The 26011-nt window shown below is 45.2% G+C and overlaps 1 protein-coding gene across 1 annotated transcript in view; it reads right to left on the reverse strand.

Moving 5' to 3' along the window:
- The window catches only part of Btbd8 (BTB domain containing 8), a 72707-nt gene extending 47942 nt beyond the window's left edge, over positions 1-24765 (reverse strand). The window contains exons 1-4 of the mRNA XM_057772030.1: positions 24558-24765; positions 16720-16914; positions 12564-12760; positions 1951-2068 (exon numbers count right to left, since the gene is read on the reverse strand). Coding sequence (XP_057628013.1) covers positions 1951-2068; positions 12564-12760; positions 16720-16914; positions 24558-24706 — 659 coding nt within the window. The 5' untranslated portion in view covers positions 24707-24765. The remainder of the gene's footprint in view (positions 1-1950; positions 2069-12563; positions 12761-16719; positions 16915-24557) is intronic.
- Between the last annotated feature and the right edge of the window lie 1246 nt (positions 24766-26011).

Consider the following 26011-nt stretch of genomic DNA (forward strand, 5'->3'; position numbering starts at 1 on the left):
CAATCTGAGGTGTCTAAAGGGAAAATATAAAGAACTGCAGCAAGAAAAGCCACTGTGTGATGATTTATGTTAAACTGCTGGCTCCACGCACAAGGCACAGGCCGCAAGGCACAGGCCGCAAGGCACAGGCCGCAAGGCACAGGCCGCAAGGCACAGGCCGCAAGGCACAGGCCGCGGCCGAACTGGCAGCCGGCAGCCGAGCGGGGGAAGGAGGGGTCCTAAAACCAAACGTTGGGTGCCAGATGAAGGCGCAAGTCATAAACAATCCCACACCAGTTTGGAATTGTGATTAATAGGGTGGTATTTATTTAAAGGGGAATAAACTTACAGATCACGGTCCCAGACAACAGCCCTCTACGCACGCAATTGGGAAGAAGTCTAGTCGCCGGAACCGGAGCAGAAAGTAAAGAGAGAAAGGAGGGAAGTGGCCGCTTTTTTTAAAGGGAAAGATACCACGCCCCAATGGGCTGGTATCTTGGCGGCTATTGGCTGGAGGAGCGGAAGGACCTCCCGCAACAAACAAGTCAGATTTTAAATCCTTAGGAAACTGCTTTTCTATTAATTCAAATTTCCTTCTTACTGTTAGGTGGACGAAACAGACCATAAATGAAAACCAGAACTGTCATAACGTACAAACTTAAGACGTATCTCAGGGGTTAAGAGCACTTGCTCTTCCAGAGGACCCGAGTCCAGTTCTTCGTGCCCACATGGTGGCTCACGAACCTAACGTTCTAGCTCCAGCTCTTGAATGGTCTCTTAGTCAGTGCACACGGAGAGGCCAGATGCAAGTGCTAGCAACAAGCTGCAAATGGTCATGGTCATGGGCTCTGCTCTCCTCTGTGACAGGAACAGCTTTAGGAATCCACAAGCAGAACTTTGGTGCCCATATGGCCTCAAGAAAAAAATTGGGTACAAAATGAAGTCAAATTTTAAAAGTGTTGACAAAAGACAGACGACAGACACACAGAATTGCATGTACACGCGCCGCACACACACAGACACACACAGCACGGTTTAGGAAATGCATACCTACGACATGGAAACATATTACCTATTCTCTATTAAGTTCTGTGTTCTGGCACAATAATCAGATTTCATTAGAATTCAGAAAGTGCTAAGCATAGTTATGAGTGTCTATTACCCCAGCAGTCAGGAGACTGAGGTAAGTGAATTTGAGTTTGAGGTTCATCCGGGCTATATAGCTAAACTTTGGCAATAATAACAATGATGACAACGACGATAATATAAATGAGGAAAAATATTTATATGTATGTACCTATGATTTACAAAGTACATGTTTCCAGAGAGGAAACATCAAATTCTGAGAATAAACAGTCTCATTCAATGGCAACTAAGAGTCAGGGCACTGCTGTCAGTGAGCTGGCCAGTCACCAGGACCTCTGGTTTGGGAGATCTTCCTGCAGTCTAGAATGCTGCCAAGGGATACTGAGTCTTGAACACTGCTTCTTGGGCTGAGATTGCTTAGTGGATAAAGTGCTTGTCATACATGGATAAGGACTGAAACCCAAGACTAATGACGGTACTCCCAAGGCAGAGATGATGGCCCCTGGAGACGGTTCAGCCTGAAACCCCAAATCAGAGTGGAACGTGATCAAGGCACTCAATAAAATATATACTATTCATGTAGAAAGTATATTACTATAATACCTATAAAATAAAAAAAAACTGCATTTAACTACATTTTCTGTGACAGTGGATTTTACACCTATTTGAGGCAGAACATTTTCTTCTGATTAAGTCTTAAGCTTCATGTGGCTCTGAGCAGATCTGCTGAGGCTGATACTAGTGCATGTGTGAGCCGCAGGCACAAGGCCGGTCTGAGGCCACCTGAGCAGCGACTGTGGAGCCCTATGGTCTGCAGGACTGAGACAGGAACAGCGCTGCTCTTCTCTGCTGCGACACCACAGCTCAACCAACCAACGTCCTTACCTGTGAGCGCGAAAACTCTGTCCATCAACACAGATGCCAATGTCCGGACAACACTGCTTCACATACAGTTTCAATAAATCTTCTCCTAATTCAGACGCAGGCTCTAGGTCATAATTATCTTTAAAAGAGAAGACAAAAAGTAGCTCCTTTAATATTATAAACATCACTAAATTTCATTTTTTAATGTTTCCAAGTAGTTTTCTTCATCCTTATCTCAATTCAATATAAAGTAGAAAATTTAAATCATTTATATTTCCTACTTTGAAATATGTATTAAATATAAATATACCTTAAAATACAGTTAAGATTCAAATATATCAATACTATATGCCCAAACAAACCTACTTCATGAATAACTGAATTAGCAAGAGGAATTTCTGCAGCATTGGTCTTTTCTAATATTCCGTTCCTTACCCCTAAACTACAGCTTGGACACTGACTGACTGACCTCTGTAAAGGCCTGCACACAGGGTGGTTCTTCTGGGGATACTGCAGTCACTGTCGGGGTGGGAACAAGAGGGAGGCTCTAAATTCACTTGAAATCAAGAGTCAAACCCTTGCTTCTCTTCCCCATATCCATGTTGTTATTTTGTTTCTTGAGACAGAATCTCACGCAGCCACACTGTCCTCTACCACACAGCTAAGGACGACGTTCAGCTCGTGAGTCTCCTGCCTCTACCTCTGGTCTGCTGAGATTACAGGACTGCACCATGCCTGGTTTATGTGGCACTGGGCATAAACCCAGGATTTTTTGCATTCAAGGCCATCCCTCTGCCAATGGATTTTCAGTCTGGCCTTCCTTTCCTCTTCTGTTTCCCAGGAATGAGGTCAGCAGTCTGTTCTGCCAGCAGTGTGCTCTATCATTCAGCCCACTGTCTACCAGAGGCACACAGTAAGGGTCCGAAATTCACAACCACAACCATGAGCCCAAGTGTGTGTGTAATGCAATACAGTACAGTGCAGTGTTCACAGAAGCCGGGCATTGGCTCACCAAGATCTGGAGTTACTGGTAGTTGTTTGTGAGTCACAAGATCTGTGTGCTGGTATTTCAGTTGTAGGAGTTTCCTCATAGAGTTTTGGGGGGGGTCACACACACACACGTGTGTGTATGTATAATATATATATTAACATATATAATCATATCACCTTCAAATAATGGTGCTTTGACTTCTTCCTTTCCAAATTGTGTTCCCTTGATTTCCTTTAGTTGCCTTATTGTTCTAGCCAGAACTTTAAGCACTATATTGAATAGGTATGTAGACAGTGGACAACCTTATGTTGTTCCTAATTTTAGTGGAATTCCTTTGAGTTTCTCTCCATTTAATTTGATGTTGGTGATTGGCTTGCCGTATATTGTTTTTATTATGTTTAGGTATGTCCTTGTATTTCTGATCTCTCCAAGACTTTTATCATGAAGGGATGCTGGATTTTGTCAAAGGCTTTTTCAGCATCTAAGGAGATGATTGGTTTCATCTACTGAATTCAGTTTCTTTATATGGTGGATTGCACTGAGAGTTTTGTAGGTTGAACTATCCCTGCATCTCTGGGATGAAGCCTACTTGGTCATGGTGGATGATCTTTTTGATGTGTTCTAGGATTTGGTTTGCCAGCATTTTATTGAGTATTTTTGTATCAATGTTCATGAGTAAAGCTGGTCTGTAATTCTCTTTCTTTGTTGAGTCTGTGTGGTGTGGGTATCAGGTGACTATGGCCTCACTGAAGGAATTTGGCAATGTTCCTTCCGTTTCTATTTTACAGAATAATTTGAAAAGTACTGGCATTAGTTCTTCTTTAAAACTCTGGTAGAATTCTGTGTTAAGATTGTCTGGCCCTGGGCCAGATGGAAAGATCTCCCAGGCTCATGGACTGGTAGGATTAACATAGTAAAAATGGCCATCTTAGCAAAAGCAATCTACAGATTCAATGCAATCCCCATCAAAATCACAACTCAATTCTTTACAGACTTTGAAAGAATAATATTCAACTTCATAAGGAAAACAAAAAATCCAGGATAACTAAAACAATTCTGTACAATAAAAGAACTTCTGGAGGTATCACCATCCCTGATTTCAAGCTCTACTACAGAGCTACAGTAATAAAAACCACAAGGTATTGACATAAAAACAGACAAGTGGATCAATGAAATGGAATCAAAGACCCAGATGTAAATCCACACACCTATGGACACTTGATTTTTGACAAGAACCCAAAAGTGTACAATTAAAAATAGCTGGTCTAGCTAGATGCTGGCATGTAGAAGAATGCAAATAGATCCATGTCTATCACCCTGCACAAAACTCAAGTCGAAGTGGATTAAAGACCTCAATATAAATCTAGATACACCGAACCTGATAGAGGAGGAAGTGGAAAATATCACTGACACAGGAGACAACTTCCTGAACAGAGAGTGACAATTAACAAATGGGACTCATGAAATTGAAAAGTTTCTGTAAGGCAAAGGACACCATCAATAAGACAAAACGGCAGCCCACAGAATGGGAAAAGATCTTCACCAACCCCATATCCGACAGAGGGTTGATTTCCAAATTATATAAAGAACTCAAGAAACTAGGTATCAACAAAGCAAATAATCCAATTAAATGGGATGCAGATCTAAACAGAGAATTCTCAATAGAAGAATCTCAAATGGCAGAGAAACACTTGAGGAGATGTTCAACATCCTTAGTCATAAGGGAAATGTGAATCAAAATGACTCTGACTCCATCTTACACTTTGAATGGCTAAGAACAAAAATACAAGTGACATCTCCTGCTGGAGAGGATGCTGGTGGGGATGCAAACCTGTACAGCCACTTTGGAAGTCAGTGTGGTGGTTTCTCAGAAAACTGGGAATCAGCCTACCACAAGCCCCAGCTATAATGCTCTTGGGCATACACCCAAAGGACGCTCAATCATACCAAAAGGACACTTGCTCAACTATGTTCATAGCAGCTTCATTTGTAACAGCCAGAACCTGGAAACAACCTAGATGCCCCTCGACCAAGGAATGGATAAAGAAAATGTGGTTCATTTACACAGTGGAATATTAATCGGTTGTTAAAAACAAGGTCACCAGGAAATTTGAAGGAAATGGATAGCACTAGGTAAAAATCATCCTGAGAGAGGTGACCTAGACTGGGAAAGACAACCATGGCATATATATCCTTACTTGTACGTGAATAGTAGCTATAAGATAAAGGATAACCATGCCACAATCCACAGCCACAGAGAGGCTAGGTAAAAAGGAGATTCATGGGGGGATGCCTAGATCTCCCTGGGAAGGGGAACTAGAAGAGAGTTCACAGGTGGACTGAGAGCAGGCTGGGATGGGAACAAGAGTGACCAGGTTTGCGGGTGTGGAGGTGGAGGTGGAGGGAGAGTACCGAAAGTGACTACCGGGAAGGGGAGCACTTCGGGATCAGGTAAAAACCTGGTGCAAGAGGATGTCCCAGGGACCTACAAGGAAGAGCCCAGTTTAGACCACTGTAGTCGGATCTGGCCATCTCCTGTGACTGGATTGGTGCCCAGTCCAGTTGTCACCAGAAAAGCTTCATCCAGCAACTGATGGGAACAGAGGCAGACCCACAGTCAAACATTAGGCTGAGGAGTCCAGGGAATCCTGCAGAAGAGAAAGACTCGCAGGAGCCAGAGAGGTCAAAGACACAAGAAAACTCTCAGAATCAACTAACCTGGCTCACAGGGGCTCACAGAGACTGAGCCAACAACCAGGGAGCGTGCATGGGACTGACCTAGAGACACGATGAACATACGTTATAGTTGTGTAGCTTGGTCCTCTTGTGGGACTCCTTACAATGAGAACTGGGGCTGTCTCCGACTCCTTTACAGGCCTTGAGATCCTACTCTGCATACTGGGCCATCTTGTCCAGGCTTAACACATGGGGAGGTGGTTAGTTTTACTGCAACTTGATATGCCATGTTCTATTGATACTCACGGGAGACCTGCCCTTTTCCAAACAGAAATAGAGGAGGAGTGGATTGGGGAGTGGGAGGGAGAGAAGGTACAGGGAGGAGAGGAGGGAGAGGAAACTGTGGCTGAGATGAAAAATAAATAAATAAAATTTATTTTAAGAAAATGTGTGCTAACAAACAAACTCGGTCCTCTGCATGAAGTGCTCTTAACCACGGAACCATTTCCCTAGTACCATTCTGCCATCATTTCTCTTAATAAATTAATTGTCCCAGGCATTTTGCTACGACAGAGAGATGACTAGTGCTAGCTACTTCATGAGCCTCTGGCTGGCACGTCACGTAGGTGGGCAGAGACTCACTGAAGTCAACAGGAAGATAAATAGTTTACTGTGGAGTCAGCACCATACATAGCATGAAGACATGAAAAAGTATGAAAATAAATATAAAATACATAATAAGAGAAAATACTCAATGAATAAATGACATACCATATTTCACAGATATGATACAGATCTGAAACAGCACAGCATGTGTGTGTTACACTGTACTAAATCAAACACGGCCCAACATTATTTCCATACTCTGAGATCCTATACAATGAATGCCATCTCACTCAGTAAAGTAAAGCCTGACTTGGAAATATATGCTTTTGGTAATGCAGCCAAACCTAACCCAGTCACAGGCAGTCGACTGATCAGACTAGGTCTACATAGGTAAGGTGTAGCTGTGTGTAGCGGCATTTCAATGGTATTTTATAAATAAAGCTTGCCTGAAGATCACAGTAAAACAGCCCCACTGGTCAGCCTTACAGACCAGGCAGTGGTAACACATACCTTTAATCCCAGTAGCTACCCTAGTTTGCCATAGAAACCAGGTAGTACATGCTTTTAATCCCAGCCCTAGAAAGAATCATAAAAGAAGAGGAGACAGCTCTCACTCAGTCTCATTCTCCTGGAGACAGGATCGCCAGTTGAGACTGAGGTAGAGGTGAGAGCCAGCGGTTGGCTGCTTTGGTTTTCAAATCGTCAGGTCGAACCCCAATTTCTCTCTCTGAGTTTTTATTAATCATGCTTCAGCTACTTGATTATGCTCCTTCTGTATTTTATCTCCATGTTCCATGTTAGGTCACGGGTCTGTCCCTGCAGTTCTTTATCTCCATGTTCCATGTTAGGTCACGGGTCTGTCCCTGTGGTTCTTTCTAAGTCAGAAATAAAGCCGCCCACCCTGGTGTGTTGTGTCCTAATCAGTACCTGGCTCTCGTGGTTTGAATATGAAATGCCCCACCCACAGGCTCATGTATGTGAGCACCTGGGCCCTAGTTCCTGTGTTGTTGAGAATGTTACGGAGCCTCTAGGAAACAAGCCTAAGGAGGCCTTGCTGGAGGAAGGACATGACTGGGGACAGATAGGCTTTGAGGTTTTATCCTCTGGTCCCACTTCCTGTGTGCAGATGAAACGTAATCACTGTTTCCTGACTCCCAGGCTGGCGTCACACCCCTGCTGCCATGGCTCACGCTGAGGGGCTGTATCCCAAACAAACCCTTTCCTTCCAAGTTGCTCTTCTTCAGAACACCTTATCACAGCGACAGAAAAGTTACTAACACAGTAGCCAAACGCCCCGAGTTCATGGTGCCTGGCTCCTCCATGTTCTTTCTCACATTAGGCTATCCCACCCCAAAATACAGGTGTGAAGCTTCCCACCAGCCCCTAACACGTAAAAAGTCTGATATTTTCCTCTGTTCTTGGTATTTCTCTGGACTCTCTTCTCTGCCCATGCCCACCAGGGTGACTCTTTTACTTTGACTTGAAGTTATCCCTTTCAGGAATCCTTCTCCAAACGTTAGAGAGAAGTCTTTATGTTACGACTCCATCTGTGTTGCTTCTGGTTTTAATGCTTTTTCACTGCAGGCTGGATGATGACTCCCATGGTCTCAGCACCTTCCAAAAGCTGACTTCTGAAGGGAACAACTGTGTGTGAGTTCCTTTTATGAGCCAGCCTGCCAGGCCTCTCCTTCTTCTTTATCTAAAACAATCTCTAAAACTGTCCAGTTTGCTCTGAGTGCTAATTCATGAATTGTTCTTTGTTCAGCTAAACTTAGCTAAATTTACTTGATCTAAATGGTTTCTTTTAACAACCATATCTGATGAGGACTGGTCCCTTAACAGATTTCTACTAACCAAGTTCCATGTAGAAACGACAATGAAAAACTATGTGTGCACTCTGAAGGACCCAGACCCAGCCACTCCGTGGCTCATCAACTAATACACCTGGGTCCAACCAGATCCTCACAACTGATGTCTAGCAAAGCATCCAGAGCACAATCAAACCAGTTCAATAGCCTATGGGGCTGGAGGGGTCAGTGGTGGGGAACATGCTGTTCTCCCAGGACTCGGGTTCAGATCCTAGCACAAACACAGTGGCTCACAACCACTTGGGGCTCCAGTTCCAGGGGATCCAACGCCCTCACACACATAACATTAAAAAGCAACATTTAAAAAACTCCTATTGCTCATTTCATTTCTCCTAGAGTAAACCTCAGTCTCCAGCCCTGTGCAGTCGGCTCCCACAGCACTTGACTCCCCACTGCCTTCCTGACTGCAGGTGCCTACGACTTTACTTCTACATTGAACTTTCCTCCTATCTCCAACCTGGGACATTGTCACCTTCAGGCTTGCCCTGAACACTTCTGCCTTCCTTTTGCCAAGACACCTCAATGGCTAGCCTCCCTACCTTATACAAATTTTCAACCATCACTTATTCAATGAAGTTGAACCTGATGATCATATAAAAATTACATTGCCACCATTATCCTTCCCAGACCCTTTCTCTATCATATACGCCATCGTTTTCATTTCTTTACCATGTTTGCTGTCAATCCTGGCCCACAATAAGTTCTCCAACCAGAACATAAGGTACAAACAGCTGGAAATATATTCAGCTGTTCTCAGACCTAGAACAGTGCCTGACAAGCAGATCCTCAGTAAATACTTAGTGAATAGTGTATTAACTAATACATGCATATCTAAAACTACACACACACACCCAATACTACACACATCTGGTGTTGCACATGCATCAGATACTGCACACGCATCAGGTACTGCACACGCATCCGATACTGCACACGCATCCGATACTGCACACGCATCCAGTACTGCACACGTATCCCATACTGCACACACATCCGATACATGCATCAGACACTGCACACACATCCAGTACTACACACATCCCGTACTGCACACACATCCGATACTGCACACGCATCAGATACTGTACACACATCCAGTACTGCACACGTATCCGATACTGCACACGCATCCGATACTGCACATGCATCCGATACTGCACATACATCCAGTACTGCACACGTATCTGATACTGCACACACATCCGATACACACATCAGATACTGCATACACATCCAGTACTACACACATCCCGTACTGCACACGCATCCGATATTGCATACGCATCCGATACTGCACACACATCCAATACTGCACACACATTCAGTACTGCACACATATCTGATACTGCACACACATCCAGTACTACACACATCCCGTACTGCACACGCATCCGATACTGCACACGCATCTGATACTGCACACACATCCAGTACTGCACACGCATCCGATACTGCACACGCATCCAATATTGCACACACATCTGATACTGCACACGCATCCAATACTGCACACACATCTGATACTGCACACGCATCCAATACTGCACACACATCCAGTACTGCACACACATCAGATACTGTACACGCATCCGGTACTGCACTCGTATCTGATACTGCACACACATTCAGTACTGCACACGTATCTGATACTGCACACACATCCAGTACTACACACATCCCGTACTGCACACGCATCCGATACTGCACACGCATCCGATACTGCACATGCATCCGATACTGCACACACATCCAGTACTACACACATCCCGTACTGCACACGCATCCAGTACTGCACACGTATCCCATACTGCACATGCATCCGATACACGCATCAGATACTGCACACACATCCAGTACTACACACATCCCGTACTGCACACGCATCCAATATTGCACACGTATCCGATACTGCACACACATCCGGTACTGTACACACATCTGATACTGCACACGCATCTGATACTGTACATGCATCCGATACTGCACACGCATCCGATACTGCACACACATCTGATACTGCACACGCATCCAATACTGCACACACTTCCAGTACTGCACACACATCAGATACTGTACACGCATCCGGTACTGCACTCGCATCCGATACTGCACACGCATCTTGTACTGCACACACATCAGAAGAGCTAAGCAAGCAAGGGGAGATGCTATTTCTACAATTCCTTCAAAAATGTAAGCCACATAATTTAATGGGAAATATGAAAAAGATTTCTTGACAGAAATAGAAAATCAAGTTAATTTCAATGGTTACCCTAAGTACTAAGTATCACAACTTTCATCAGTGTACCTCAATAGTCTTCTGAATTTGAATACACTGCAGCAGTGGGCATAAAATATATACTTGGTCCTAATCCCCCTGGTTCTTAGCAGAGCTCCTAAGATTCTCAGAATCCTTTGAGTGATAGAAGCGTCTTTGTTATTATCCATAAATCAGCACTTTAGACTTCATCTACTTTAGGCTATCTAGATTGCTGCCCCTAGATAACCTCAAGATGGAAGTCTCTAGAAAGACTGAACTCCTCCAACCACTGGGCAGTGCAGGACTAGAGATCAAATTATCTGAATGCTGGAGATACGAAAATGCTCTCAGGGGTATAGCTTAGTAATAGTCTTCAGCAATAATAGCCTACAGGAGCAAGGTCCTGCACTCATTCCCTAGCACCACCAAAAGGAAAAGAGAACACCACAAAGAAAGGAGAGGAGAGGGGAGGGGAAGGGAAGAGAGGGGAGGGGAAGGGAGGAGAGGGATGGAGGGAGGAAGGAAGGAAGGTGATTTAAAAATAATTCCTTTCATATAGGGGATGTAAGCATCAACAGATTTTGGTATCCTGCATGAGAGAAGGTCCTAGGACCAATCCTCTGTGAATAACAACTCCTCCTATAATCTCTACTTGCATCCCTTCCTGTGCCCTAAGCCTTCCCATTCCCAGGATACCAAATAAGCACAGGCCCCACTTTTTCCTGTTTCCAGGCACAGCCAGTCATGTTTACTCTGGCGGGACTCCTCTCTTAAGGTAGCTCTGTTGTGTTAATTCCCCTCCTTGGGATTCAACTAAAGTGTAGTACTTCAGAGCCTGACAGCATAGGCCCACTAAAGGCTTCCTGCTAAAGGCAGGAAGATGGCAAGTATAAGGCCTGCATGGGCTTTGGGGTGAGTTCAAGGACAACTTAAGTAACTTAGTGAGACACTGTCTCAAAAGCATAAGGAGGCTGGGGTTACTGCTCAGTGTTACCTGCCCAGCAGTGTAAACTCCCTGATCCCTAGAATAAAACAAAACAGAAGAAGTTACCTCCACCACCAACTTCCTCTGGAAGTGGGAGCCCAAGTTACACAACTCAGTTTGTGCTCTCGGGCAACCTGCACTCATTCACCTGGCATGCCTACGAGGCTCAGGGAAGGAACACCGTTTTAATGTACACAAAATAGGCACACGATTAAAAGACGTGGTGAGTGACCAGAATGACGTCTCAGGAGTGAAGACACGGGGAAGCAGCAAGTAATTAACAGGACTGTAAGTCCATGCAGAAGGGGTCCTAACGCTTTCCCTGCCAATGGAGAAAGGGGTCGAGGGGTAGATGAGCTTAAAGAACTCAGGTGTGGCCTTGCAGAGCTCTATCAACAGGATGACCAGCTGTCAGACACTGACTTGTCTGTGTGGCATTTGTCCCTTATAACCTCTGGGTATAAGACAACAAAATCATCCATCTGTAACCACTTCTTAGGGTTTACAGAGACTAAATGAGATCAAAAATATGAATGGGCCTACTTCAAAATCAAGAATGTTCGTTTATTCATAATTAGGTATTGTGAATGTAAAAAGAAAGAATTTTAACCAGGATTCAATCAGTTTGGTTGTTCCCTGCACAGTAAGGGTAACGTGAGGCCTCTTTACAGTGTTGCATAGACTTGACGGCAGATTCCTGGCACTAAGGTGTTCCATGAACAACAGCAGGTCTACTCTATGATCCAGAGCACTAAGGCTTCCCATTGGAAAGTCGGCCTGCCTAAGTAATCTCTTCTCTCCATCAAGTAATAGCTAACTCTCACTGACTCTCAACTGCAAGCATTCTGACACCCGTTTCCACAAGAACACTGTCTTCAAAATGCACCACGCTGCAGTACCTACGCGCCACCACCACACGTGCTGCAGTACCTACGCGCCAACACCACACGCGCTGCAGTACCTACGCGCTACCACCACACGCACTGTAGTACCTACGCGCCAACACCACACGCGCTATAGTACCTACGCACAATGGCCACTATGTACAACTTACTTATGTGTTGTTAACCACTAGAATGAGAAGCGGTAAAGTGGAATTGTATGTAACCACAGGAGCGTTTCCCTTTCTACACGCTCAGTAAACAACAACAGAATCGGGAGCAGCTTAACAAGCTGTTTTTCTCTACTACATCAGAATATAATTAAATTCATGGCTATAAAGTTTCATAAAAATCCAGCAAAGTATCTCACCACTGGAAATAAAACTGCCGCCTCCACCAGTAAAATCCTCTTGAGTTTCGCACTTCCCAAGAAAAGAATCAGACAAATTTCCACACTCCTGAAAGCCAACGTCGGGCTTCTTTTCTGGCACGACACTTCCCATTTTTATTTTTTTGAGAATTTCCTCTTCATAACTTTTTATGCTTTTGTTTGATGAATATACAATCCTAAAAGACAAAATATAAAATATTAATTAAAATAAAGGTGATTCCTTTTCACTGGTCTTTTTGTTTGAGACACAGTCTCTTGTACCCCAGGCTGGTTTTGAACTCGCTATGTAGCAGAGGGTGACCTCTGAACGTCTGACCTCTCATGTGCTGGTGTTACAGGCACGTATCACCACGTCCAGGATGTAGCATAGCGTTTGCCTAACACGCGTGAGACCCTACAAACAAACAGAAAACCAGGACTAGATGGCTTCATTGCTAGACCTTACCAAATTTTTAAAGATTAACATGAATCTTTCACAATTTTTCTTCCAAAAAGCAGAAGGGAAACATGTTCCAATTCATTCTGTACAGACAGTATTGCTGGTATAAAAGCACACAAAGTTATAGATAAGCCACTGTTCATTCTTAGTATAAGAAAAACACACTCAGCTGGGCATGGTGGCACACACCTTTGATTCCAGCACTTGGGAGGCAGAGGCAGGAGGCAATGAGTTCGGGGCCAGTGATGTCTACAGAGCAAGTTTCAGGACAGCTGGGGCTACACAGAGAGACCCTGCTTTAAAAAGGAAGAAGGGAAAGGAAAAGAAAACACTCTCAACAAAACAGTAGCAACATATAAAAGGATTATAGAGTATATCCCATGACAATGTACTGCAGGAATTCAGGAGTGGTTAAACAAAAGAAAATCAGTACTATAGACTATATAGACAGAATAAAGGACAAAACCACATAGGAAACCACATCGTTAAGGCAGAAACTTAGCACTAAGCATGATGAGAACTAAGATGGACGAGCTAACGGTTATCGATCTGAGGGGCTGGGGAGCTGGCTTGGTGGGTAAGAGCACTTGCTGCACAGGCATGAGGACCAGAATTCAGATTCCCAGGCCACACATAAAAGGCCGATCATGGCTGCAAATGCCTATAACCAAAGTCAGTGGGTGGCAACAGGTGCATCCTGGGAGTTTGCTGGCCAGCCAGCCTAGCCAAAACAGCAAGTTTCCAATTTGGTAAGAAACTTTGTCTCAAGTGAATAAGTGGAGTTGGAGAGGAAAACACTGATGTCCTCCTCTGGCCCCTGCAGGCAAGGCACAGGTGAGTGCATCCATGCACTAACATGCCACGCGGGGCCATGTGGGAAAGCAAGAGTAAGGAGAACAAGGAAGCACAGACAAAAGCCTCGCTTGTGGCTTCTGTTGAGCGAGTGGGGTGAGGCGGCACGCGAGCAGGGCTAAGATCTGGTGCTTTGGATAATGCAGGCATGTGAGTAAGGGCTGTGCTCTTGCCATCTGCTCCCTGGCCTGGAACATGGGGGGGGGGGGGGGAGGGTGCTAAAATGTAAGAACCAGGTGGAGAAGAGAAGGTCTGATTGGCTGGTCTGCAAATCAAAGGTGTGCTCAAGGCAAATCACCTGCTGCACGGAGGAGTCAGCTGACCCTGGAAGGGGCAGTCTCTCCTGACGTGGTGAAATGCAGAGACTCCGGACACCAGAGCACCAAGACTACATGCTCAATGTGATCTCCGAAATACTTTTTTTTTTTTTTTTTTTTTTTTTTTTAATTTTTCGAGACAGGGTTTCTCTGAAGTTTTTGGTGCCTGTCCTGGAACTAGCTCTTGTAGACCAGGCTGGCCTCGAACTCACAGAGATCCGCCTGCCTCTGCCTCCTGAGTGCTGGGATTAAAGGCGTGCGCCACCACCGCCCGGCCCAAAATACTTTTTTAAAGGATCCATGGTTAGTGCTAAGAGGCATCCGCTGTAACCTCAGACAAGAGGATCACCTGAGCTCAAGAGCTCAGGACAGACTGAGCAACACAGATTGCCTCTCAATTAAATAATTAATAAAAATACAAACATAGCTGGAACATGTACCTCGGTGATAGAATTTATGCTTAACATGAACAAAGCCCTGGGTTAAACACCCACCCGAAATGCAGAAAACACAGCTAATACAAGAGAGAGAAGTCAGGAGACCTTTGTGCTGTGTCAGCAGCTGAACTGGCTGGCACTTGAGCTACCGGCTCTGCCACTGTTGGACTGAAGACTCCAAGGCCCCTTTCTTTCTCTTTCACAACACACACAGGTTAAAACTTCCTGGGAAATCGGAGCTATTTTGTGATCTTGGTGTGAGCCTTAGGCTTGAGGTCGTAAAACAAGCACTGCTTTCAGAGGACTCCAAGTCAGAGTTTAAACCCTGTGTACTCTTGAGTGAACGCCAGTGTACTCACTGTAGAGTAAGTAGTTTAGGGGCTTCACAGATCAGGAGAAAGGATAGCCACTTAAAAACAAGTGAATTTCATATAGCAAAAACTCAAAATTCTGTTTTATTATAATTTCAATTTTAAAAAAAGTCTAAACCTGCCGGGCAGTGGTGGTGCACACTTGGGAGGCAGAGGCAGGCGGATCTCTGTGAGTTCAGAGGTCAGCCTCAGCTACTGGAGTGAGTTCAAGGACAGGTTCCAAAGCTACAGAAAAACCCTGTCTCAAAAAACCAAAAATAAAATAAAATAAAGCAACAACAACAAAAAAATAGTCTAAATCAGACCAAGCACGGTAGTACATGTCTTTAATATTCAGCATGCAGGAGGCAGAGAGTTTAGGTCCAGTCTGGTTTACATAGCTAGCTCCAGGCCAGTCAGGGCTACAGGCTCTGGAAGACCCTGTTTCAAAAAAAAAAAAAAAAAGGAAATCTAAATCAATGTTTTCTATTATAATATGCCCTTTAGTTTAGGATGCATGTTAATGACAAATTTCAATGTAATCTGCTAAAAAATTTGGGGCCAATATATAAGCACTTTCTATCCGCAAAGCCCTGCTGAGCTATCACGTGTGAACTGACATGTATCTGCCAGTCCAGTTCCAAGAGTTTGCATGACACAGACACACGACTACTGACATTCATAGGGTTATTAAATCCCTAGCGTGGATCCCACAGACACACCACGGCTACTGGCATTCACAGAGTTAAATCCCTAGCACGGATCCCACAAACACACCACAGCTACTGACATTCATAGAGTTACTAAATCCCTAACACAGATATCATGGGCACACCACGGCTACTGACATTCATAGGGTTATTAAATCCTAGCGTGGATCCCACGGACACACCACAGCTACTAGCATTCATAGGGTTATTAAATCCCTAGCACGGATCCCCATGAAAGGGAGCAAAGTGCAGAGCAAGCTGTCCTGACTTCCTTATGCTGAGAAACCGAAGCTGAGAGGAACTGCGAGGCGGAGCTCTCTTCATCCCTCACACCACCACTGAGTCAATCTTGGTGTGTAACACAATCTTTTCTTGCATTTCTTTCCTTTGAGACCGGGTTTCCACTGTGTAGCTTGGCTGTCCTTGAATTCACTACGTAGACCAGGGTGGCCTCAAACTCACAAGACCCACCTGTCTCTGCCTCCAAACTGCTGCGATGAAAGGTGTGTGTCACCACGGCTTGCCTCTTCCTTATCATTTATATATGTATAATCACATATATAATTTCACGTCCATGCATGCTTTGCGTGCATTTGTGTCTGCACCCCATGTGTGTGCCTGGTGCCTATGGAGGTCAGAAGAAGGTTTTGGATCCCCTGGAACCAGAGTTAGGATGGTGGTGAGCCACCGTACACATGCTTGGAATTGAACCCAGGGCCTCTGCAAGAGCAGTAAGTGCTCTAAACCATTGAGCATCTTTCCAGCCTCCTCCCCATCACTTTTAACGAGGGCAAATAAAAGCTAACACTAATGTAATGTCTCCTATTGCTGAGATCACAGAAACATGCACAACATCTGGCTGAGGACCAGTCTTGAGTATATCTGCCAATACTAAGTCACTAATATTAACAGAACAGTTTAAATGAATAGGTTTTCCTTAGATTACATAAGGAAAGTATGCACAAATATTTTTAAAAAGCCAACTGTTTATCACATTCAAATGTAAGAGGAAAGCAGATGAGGCACTTACTGTAAAAACGCTCTCAGTTCTGAAGCGTCAACATTGTCCACAGGAACAAGCTCATTTGTTAAGCCACTTGGCGTCTGTCCAATGACGTGGAAATAAAAGCCAGGAGCTCTGGCTAGCAGGACTGCCCTGTGCACTTTGAACAGAGAGCCACCGACAGAAAGAACAGTGTCCGTGTGAATCTCTTCCCTTAAAAGCCTGTTAGGGAAAACGGTTACAGTTGGGTTAGTGACCTTAAAACAGATAATGGGTTTAGAACAACCTACAAACCTAGAAACAAGTAAGTAAGTAGCAGAAGCCAAGCGAGATGCTCGGACGGCGAAGGAGCTCCTCACGTGAAGCTGGCCAATCACGGTCGAAAAAACCAACCTTACAGAAACAATTTAATAGAAAACCTGGATTTGTTTGAGTTCATTTTAAAGAACACTACACTTAATGCTGGTTCTGACTCTGATTTTATTAAAATTTAATCAAAACAAAGAGGATTTCACTTTAAAAAAAATAAAAACATTTGAAAATATCTTCTTAATTCTCCTAATACATCTTATTTTGTGCTCCTGTCCTGGCTGTTTTTATGTCGATGACACAAGCTGGAGTCCTCTGAAAGAAGACAACTCGATTGAGAAGATCTGGGAGGCATTTTCTTAACTAGAGAAAGGTGGGTGACGCCATCCCTGGGCTGGTGGCCTTGGGTTCTGTGAGAAAGGAGGCTGAGCAAGCCACGGAGAGCAAGGAGTAAGCAGCACCCTTCACGGCCTCCACATCAGCTCCTGCCTCTGCGGTCCTGCCCTGTGTGAGTTCCTGTCCTGACTTCCTTCTGCAAGACTACAATGTGGAAGGAGAAGCCCAATAAATCTTTTCCTGCCCTAGCTGCTTTGTCATGATGTTTCTTCACAGCAATAGAACCATAACTAAGACAGCCACTTACATTGATTTTCCTTTAAAATGTACCATCTGAGAGATGGCTCAGCGGTTAAGAGCATTGCCTGCTCTTCCAAAGGTCCTGAGTTAAATTCCCAGCAACCACATGATGGCTCACAACCATCTGTAATGAGGTCTGGTGCCCTCTTCTGGCCTTCAGGCATACACACAGAAAGAATATTGTATACATAATAAATAAATAAATAAATATAAAAAATGTACCTTCTAGAGTTTTATAATGGAAATACAGAGCAGAAAGTTAACTTAGCTTCTGACTTTTAATGAATCAACTGTTCAAAAAATCATACTTAAACGGAACCCAAAATGTATATAGTCTGCACCAAGAAACAAGACATAACAATAGATAATTCAGGGAGAGGGGGAGAGCGAAGGGAGAAGGGGAGGATGGGGAGAGCTTGGGGGAACGGGATGGTTGAAATGGAGGAAGGGTGGATATGAGAGCAGGGAAGAAGATATCTTAATTAAGGGAGTCATTTTAGGGTTGGCAAGAGACTTGGCTCTAGAGGGGTTCCCAGGTGTCCAAGGAGATGTCCCCAGCTAGGTCCTTGGGCAGCAGAGGAGAGGGCGCCTGAACTGTCCTTATCCCATAGCCACACTGATGAATATCTTGCATATCACCATAGAACCTTCATCCGGTAATGGATGGAGATAGAGACAGAGACTCACACTGGAGCACTGGACTGAGCTCCCAAGGTCCAGATGAAGAGCAGAAGGAAGGAGAACATGAGCAAGGAAGTCAGGACCACAAGGGGTGCGTCCACCCACGGAGACGGTGTGGCTGTTAGAAACTGTTACACTTTTGTTAATTACCAAGTCTGAAATGCAGCCTTGGGTGTCAAGAATGTGTGACATTTACACCCTTTCCCATCCCCACCAAACAGAGTTAATCATGCTGTAATCTATTATTCAAAAATGACACTCAGGAGATAAACCCACTTGAATCCCTAGTGTACGCATGTCCTTATAGCAAAGCCCACTGATTTCATGTGCACATAAACTGGAAAATAGAAAATTTCATCATCTATCTATTTGCCTCGTTTTACTATGTATTTCTGCTCTCTACAAACTTAAATACTGTGTCTCACTAACCACATCATCGGTATCATCAAGGTATGATTCTCAGAGGACTTCTGTATTGTAGGATGTAACAGGCAATCACACCAGAGTACCACAGGAGGATCATGGACTGGGTAAAGAGACTCATTACCGTGAAAGCTTGGAAAGCAGCCAATGACACTAAAACTCCCCTAAGACGAAGCTAACGGCTCCTTCCCCAATCCCATCAGGCTAGGTCCATGCCTCTATTACAGCATCTCTGTCACTGCCTCATTGTGTTTGTGCATCTCTCCCCACGAGATAATGAATTCCCAATCCCGTCAGGCTAGGTCCAGGCCTCTATTACAGCATCTCTGTCACTGCCTCACTATGTTCATGCATCTCTCCCCATGAGATAATGAATTCCCAAAGGGCAAAGCTGTCTGTCATCAGGACACAGAGGGCTCAGTGTTTGCTTGTCCACGGACCCCCATTTTACATTAAAGGAAACAAATGCCTCCGAGTACAGAAGCTTTCGAAACTCTGCAAACACGTTTAGCTTGGTCAGTTTTTTTCACAGAGTCTTTTCGAAGGTAACTAGCTTAATGTTTACAAAGTACGTCGTGCTGAGCCCTGCTGCTGGTGATGTGGGACTCCCTACTCTAGAGGCCCACACCGCGCTGAGTCTTCTCATGTGGCGAGAGTCTGACGATTGAGGGAACTTTATGGAGAATGCTCTTCCAAGTCCACTCCATCACGGACAGCACCAAACCTGGCTATTTTCTCTGGACATGCAAATCTGCTGTAAAGTTTGATTTTTATACATTGGGCATATTATCTACTGATAAAATAGAATACATACAATAATATACTACAATCAAATTTATTCAAAGCTTAACAACAACAAAAGAACTGTTTTCTCAAATTTTAGCTGAAAACTCAAATTATACACTAAATTTGTTCCTCTCTCTCACCCAGCTTCTCTGATGACCCCACCACCCCTCCTAAAGTGAACAGGGAAGCTTTCCAACTGGTAGCCAGCTGAGGAGGATATCAGCCTAGTATACTGGAGGCCCTGGATTTGATTCTCATATGCCTGGAATTCCAGACACACCAGAGGTGGAAGACGGAGAATCAGGACTTGGGGCTTATGCTAGGTCTCTTTCAGCTGTGTTCATCTGGCCCACATTAGACCCTGCCTCAAAACAACAAAAGTCAGATCGTGTGGTAGCGAAACAGCACTGGGGAATCCTGTTCACAGCAGATGCTAACCAGAGTACTTGTTACATTTTTTTAAAATAGGCAACATATACATACATATACACACATATATTGCAAATATAAAGATTTTTTATTTTATAAAATCACTTGTATCAGTTGCAAGTGTATCTTGCATTTTCTGTAAGTTAAAAATCTGACTCACACTGACTTAAACTGAGTTTCCCTGACAACCCTACCACCACTTCTAAAGTAAACAAGGAAGCAACATCAGTAAACGTCAGTGAAACTGAGTGCTCGCCAGCTCACCCGGCACTAAACTGAGTGCTCGCCAGCTCACCCAGCACTAAACTGAGTGCTCGCCGGCTCACCCAGCACTAAACTGAGTGCTCGCTGGCTCACCCGGCACTGAAAGCTCGAGGAAGAGCAGGCTGGAGCAAAGGCCCAGCGTATTTCCATCTTTCTCTTTGCTGTCTACTAAGCTGCCCTGCCGTAGCCCATCTTATACTGTTGTGACAGTAGTGACCGTATACCACAGACAAGGTATTTACAACACACAAGTTTATTGGTTCACAGTTCTAAAGGCTGGCAGCTTCTGATCTCAAGATGCTGACATCTGGCAAGGGCTTCACCATCACAAGGCAGAAGGCAGGACGGCAAACAAGACCAAAAAAGGGCCAGTGTGCATGCACACACCCATCCGCGCAGGTCAAAGCTTCAAGGATCTTCCTCAATAGCGCCTTCCGCCTGCTGAAGCAGAGGCTGGCTCACTGATTGGCGGGCTTGCCAGTAAGCCCCCAGAAGCCTCCTGTCTGCCTTCCAGGTACTAAGACTACAATGTCTACCACATTCAGCTTTTTATGTGGGTTCTCCCTAGTCCCAAATTCAGTCTTAATTTAATAATTTAATAAAGGACCCAGCTTCACCCACAAGAACGGAACCCTCAAGGCCTAATCACAACTTAAGGACCTCCAATGACAGTTAAATTTAACTTGTATTTCAGAGACAACAAATATTCAAATCGGAGCATAACCTATAGAAAGCATTTCAGACTCCTATTAAGTGTGGTTACCATAAGCATTGAATGTGAACGACGTGCTGAGAACACACAGACAACTAGAAGACTAAAACACAATGCTCACCCCATGGAGTCCTAAGCACAGAGGAGAAAACCGGTCCAGAAATTGAAAGAGGATAATACATTCAACAGCAAGTACACTCCGTGACCGCAACCCCATCCACCCCAGACAAGACACCACACAAGACTGTCTGTGAGATATGTGGATTAAATGTGACCTTTAAAGACTTTGTAAGAGTTGGTTAGAAAAGCAACATGGAAGGGGGTTCCTGGCTTTGTTCTTTACAACCTGATCCATAGGGTGTTCTGGGTATGGCACACAGCAGGGGCTTTTATTATTTATTTATTTATTTATTTATTTATTTATTTATTTATTTATTATGTATGCAACATTCTGCCTCCATGTATGCCTGCACGCCAGAGGAGGGCGCCAGATCTCAGTACAGATGGTTGTGAGCCACCATGTGGTTGCTGGGAATTGAACTCAGGACTTCTGGAAGAGCAGCCAGTGCTCTTAACCACTGAGCCATCTCTCTAGCCCCCCAGCAGGGGCTTTTAAAGACAAAAAGCACATCTTGGACTCTTGCTCTGCAGCTGCAGACATGAAAGTGAATAGGAGGTGAGGAACTTTACAGACCCTTCTACTGGAGGAGAGTCAAGAGCCTGAATGTCGGGCAAATCGGTCTTTCAGTAACAGTCAGTAGTCAGTAGTGACAGCGAGAATGAAATTAAAATACAGAGATGTGATAAAACTAGAGCTCATTAGGTATAGAAGTGAGGGGAGAAAAACCTGGTTTGGATAACCGGATGCTGCTGATGTCACAACCGTTGGTCTGCAGTGCCTAGCCCAGTCTCTCCTCAAGTCATTTCTTCAGATGTTCAAGACAGAGCCTCCTGAAGATCCACTTTCTGCTCCTCCCTTCTTCAGCTCGCCCACATGTGTTCAGACAGCAACCCTAACTTTCCCCTCCCACTCTCGGTATGGAACCCTCAGCTATCCTAAGTCCTAGCTGACTTGTTTCTGACTTCTCTTTACAAAGGCATTTTCTCATTTTCTCAACTCAGGTTCCTTTCTTTCAGATGCCTCTAGTTTGTGTCAAGTCGATATAAAACGAACCAGGACAAAGTCAAATCTACTTATATTACCTTATCTTTTTTAAACCATATACCCCAATACCTTCATCTCATCTGAACTGGACTGTATCTGAGCCAACATTAGCTTAATATGTTAGTTAAGCAAGGTAACTCCTACAGGAAGAGACCATGATAATCTGGGACCAAGAGGCAGCACTCTAAGAATGCACCCCGTCCCTCTCCCAGGGAAGGGGTGTTAGCGAGGTGACATACTTTTCCTCCCCAGAAGCCCATCCCTCAGTGCGGCCACTAGCAGCCCGATGGCAGTGTGGCAGGACAAGACACTGCAGAGACCCTCCACCTTGTATTCTTGCTGAGGCCATTTCAGGTGTAACTAGAATTTGGTCTCCTTGGTAGAAAATCACATGAAAAATTACCCAATTTTATTCTAGGACCCTGAAGTCAAGATGCCCAGCTCACTCAGCTTCTGTTAAACTGTGAAAACCTCCCCCTGCAGCTAACCACTTAAGTTAGTGGAAACTCCCTCTGATGTGAGGTGCCCTTCTGTGTATGTGATGCTTTTATTGGTTGATGAATAAAGTTGTTTAGGCCAAGGGCTTAGCAGAGTAAAGCTAGGTGAAAATCCAAAGAGAAATAGAGATAGTAGGCGGAGTCAAGGAGACATCATGTAGCCATACTGGTAAACCACAGCCTTGTGGCAATACACTGATTAATAAAAATGGGTTAATTTAATAGTTATAGGTAGTCAGTAAGAAGCCCAAGACATTGGCTAAACAATTGTAACTGATAATAAGCCTCAGAATGGTTATTTCATAAGTGGCTTCAGGAACAGGTGGGCAGAGAAAAACCAGTCCATGGGGGCCAGCAGGATGAAGAACACTTCTGGCTGCATCTCCCTGCAGCTGCAGGTTCTCTCTTTAAAAGCCCCTTGCTCTAAATGCTTAGATTCCCTAAGCGTAGTGCCAACTGGCAAGACTGAATTCGCTCAATTGGCTATAAACTCTGTCAGAGTGGTCAGTCATATCTGGCAGGCAGGCTCTCCCTGACAACAGAGAGCAGCTTGCCTGCTTGTCTGGGTCCAAACTCAAAGCTAACTTTTACTTTTTCTTGTTTTGTTTTGTTTGTTTGTTTGTTTGTTTTCTGAGACAGGGTTTCTCTGTAGCTTTGGAGTCTGCCCTGAAACTCAACTCTGTAGACCAGGCTGGCCCAAACTCAGAGAGATTCACCTGCCTCGCCTCCTGACAGCAGGATGCATGTGCCGCCACGGCTGCCAGACTCTATCCTTTTCTTTCAGACACCGGCCCAGATGCTATAGACTTTCTCACTCTTCTCTGGAAAAACCCCACACACCACTTGGTACTTGTCCTCCACTGGGGAGCCTGACAGTTTTCTCAGACCCAGGCACCTGCCAAGATTTACAACTTGCCTATTGAGGTCTTTCTTTAAATTATTTTATCAACGAGACTATGAATTCAGAAAAGAAAACCTCAGTTTTCTCGGTAAAATATGGAGCCCAATGTTGAGGCCCCTATAAAACAAAACAGAACAACAAAAAAGAAAGAAACTGATTGATTTTGGAGTAAGAGCCAGAGAAATGGTTCAGAGGTCAGAAGCACATACTGTCTTGCAGAGAACCTGAGTATGGTTCCCTTCACCAAAGTCATCCCCATTCCCAGTGAGAAGTAGTCCTCCCGGTGAGAAAACACTCGCCACACTTAGCACTTGTCTGGTTGGGCTACTTAACGCCCAAGGAAGAGCTGTTCTTGAATAGACACACCTCAGGCTAATTGCATTTCACCTCGCTGTCTTCCTTAAGTCCTAGCCCCAGGTTGCACTTTGAACGGTTTAAACAGAGGAGACAGTGCAAGCCTGGCCACTTGGGCAGACGAGGCCTTTGCAAAGCAAAGATATTTAAATACATCAGTGGAGTTTTTTCAGAATAGCTGTTACCCAGGGTCATTTTTCCCACGTGGCAGAATCAAGCTTTTCCTGAGACGAGCGGGGGGGGGGGGGGGAACTAAATGGCAGACTAGGACATAATGGTAGCTGTGACCCTGCGTGGGTCCCTGTTAGAGGAATGTTGACTGTTGTTCTGCCCTTCATTTCAAAGTAAACACTCGTTTTCCTAATTGTATCATTTTCTTACAACTTTTTAAAGACACGGCTTACGTTTCAGGGCCTGGACGCAGTCCGACCTCAACAACACCGTCCCCCCCGCCCGTGTGTGTGTGTGTGTGTGTGTGTGTGTGTGTGTGTGTGTAAAGTCTTTTAACTAACACGAACTGGCGCTGCTCCGCATCACTACAGTTTTCATTCTGTCTTCCTTCTGAATGCGGCGTGTGCGGTCCGCAACGCTCGAGACTGGCTCCTGACGCCGGGCAGAGCCCCTCGGGGAGCTGGCAAGCGCCCCACAGGTGCCTCAGGACCGGAGCGAGGCGGGGAGGGAGGGAGCTGCGCGGATCCCGCCTCCTACCTGAGCACGTCGCGGCTGAGCTGCTCCGACACCACCGCCTTCAGCTTGCGCCGCTCCCCGGGACCCTTCCTGGGCACCCCCTTCCTGCCGAGTCCGGGGGACCTCGGGAGCACCGCGGGGGGCGCGCCGCCCGCTGCACAGTGGGCCATCGTCGGCCACGGAACCCTGCGAGCCAGGCCCAGCGGGACCGGGACGGGGGGCGTTTCCGCTCGCACTGGCTCGCCGCGGAACCCGCCCCCAGAAGGAAAGTTCCCGCCCCATCTTGTTTGCAGCCGGGCCCTAAAGGCTGCGGATGCCGTACCAGGAGCCCGAGGTCACGTGATCCGGGTGCTGCGCGCAGGCCCAGTCGCTCTGTTTACCTCGGCTTGCCGAGGGCCGCCTAGTCTCGGGAGGAGGAAACCCTGAGAGCTTTATTCTGTTCTTTAAAAAGCTTTATGGAGGATTGCGCCCTCTGTCCTCTTTATCTATGAAGGACGGGGGTCACCAGACTTTTCCAGTCGTGAGTCTTAGATCGCCTGTGCAAAGGTCGGGTTCAGAGGTCGAGGATCAGGATTTTGGGAGTCTCCAGCCGCAAGGCAGATCGATGTGACATTCTCTCCAGATATGCAGAGCATTGCTCTTAGTCTGTCTATAGACTATCCAGTGGGCTTCATGGGTTCTAGGCCTGTGTCTGGTTATCTTGAGTACGTGACGTCGCTGGCTTCTGGTTCAGGAGCAGCCTTGAGTGTTCCTGACTAAGCAATTTTTGCGTGTCTAAAAGGCATGCTTTACTATGTTCATTACACCTTACTGAAGCTCAGCTTTGAGTAATACATGTTTCCTGTTAAGAAAAACTTGAGAGTTAACCCTCCCACTATTTACGGGTCTCTACTCCCTTTCCCCATTTCTGTTTTTCTATTACCACTATGTCTGCCCCTCTTGAAAGGCTTCCCACACGACTCTAGAGATTCCAAGCTAGGATCTGCTTTATTCGTGCAAACTTGAATGTGGTAGGTCCAAAGGAAACTCCATTCCCCCAAATTACAGTGGTTCAACAAAAGTCAGCATTCTTCAGGAACTTGTAAAGCCAGTTTCCCCCCACCGAAAGGAGCCATATCTGTTATCACTGGCAGAAGAGACAATGGCTATCCTTGGTGTCTATTAGCATGCTGGCCCCATACTCCATTATTATTACCTGTTATACATCAGAGTCCATGTTAGCATCCTACCTCTTCTTACCTCCTCGAGGTCCTAAACGTCTCCAACTCTTAGGCTTCCGCTCCCACCAGCTACTCCTTCTCTTTATAACCCTGCTATTTGGCCATGCTCCTTTTTTTCTCTCTCTTGCTCTCGCTCCTGATCACACTCCGTTCCTGCTTCTCTCACAGCCAGATCCAATCTGCTGGCCATGTTCAGTCTGTTATTGTCTGTCTGTGCTCTGGACTCTTCCGATACCGCTGACTGTTCTCTCCCTC

This window comes from Chionomys nivalis, chromosome 6 (assembly GCF_950005125.1).
Source record: "Chionomys nivalis chromosome 6, mChiNiv1.1, whole genome shotgun sequence".
Lineage (NCBI taxonomy): Eukaryota > Metazoa > Chordata > Mammalia > Rodentia > Cricetidae > Chionomys > Chionomys nivalis.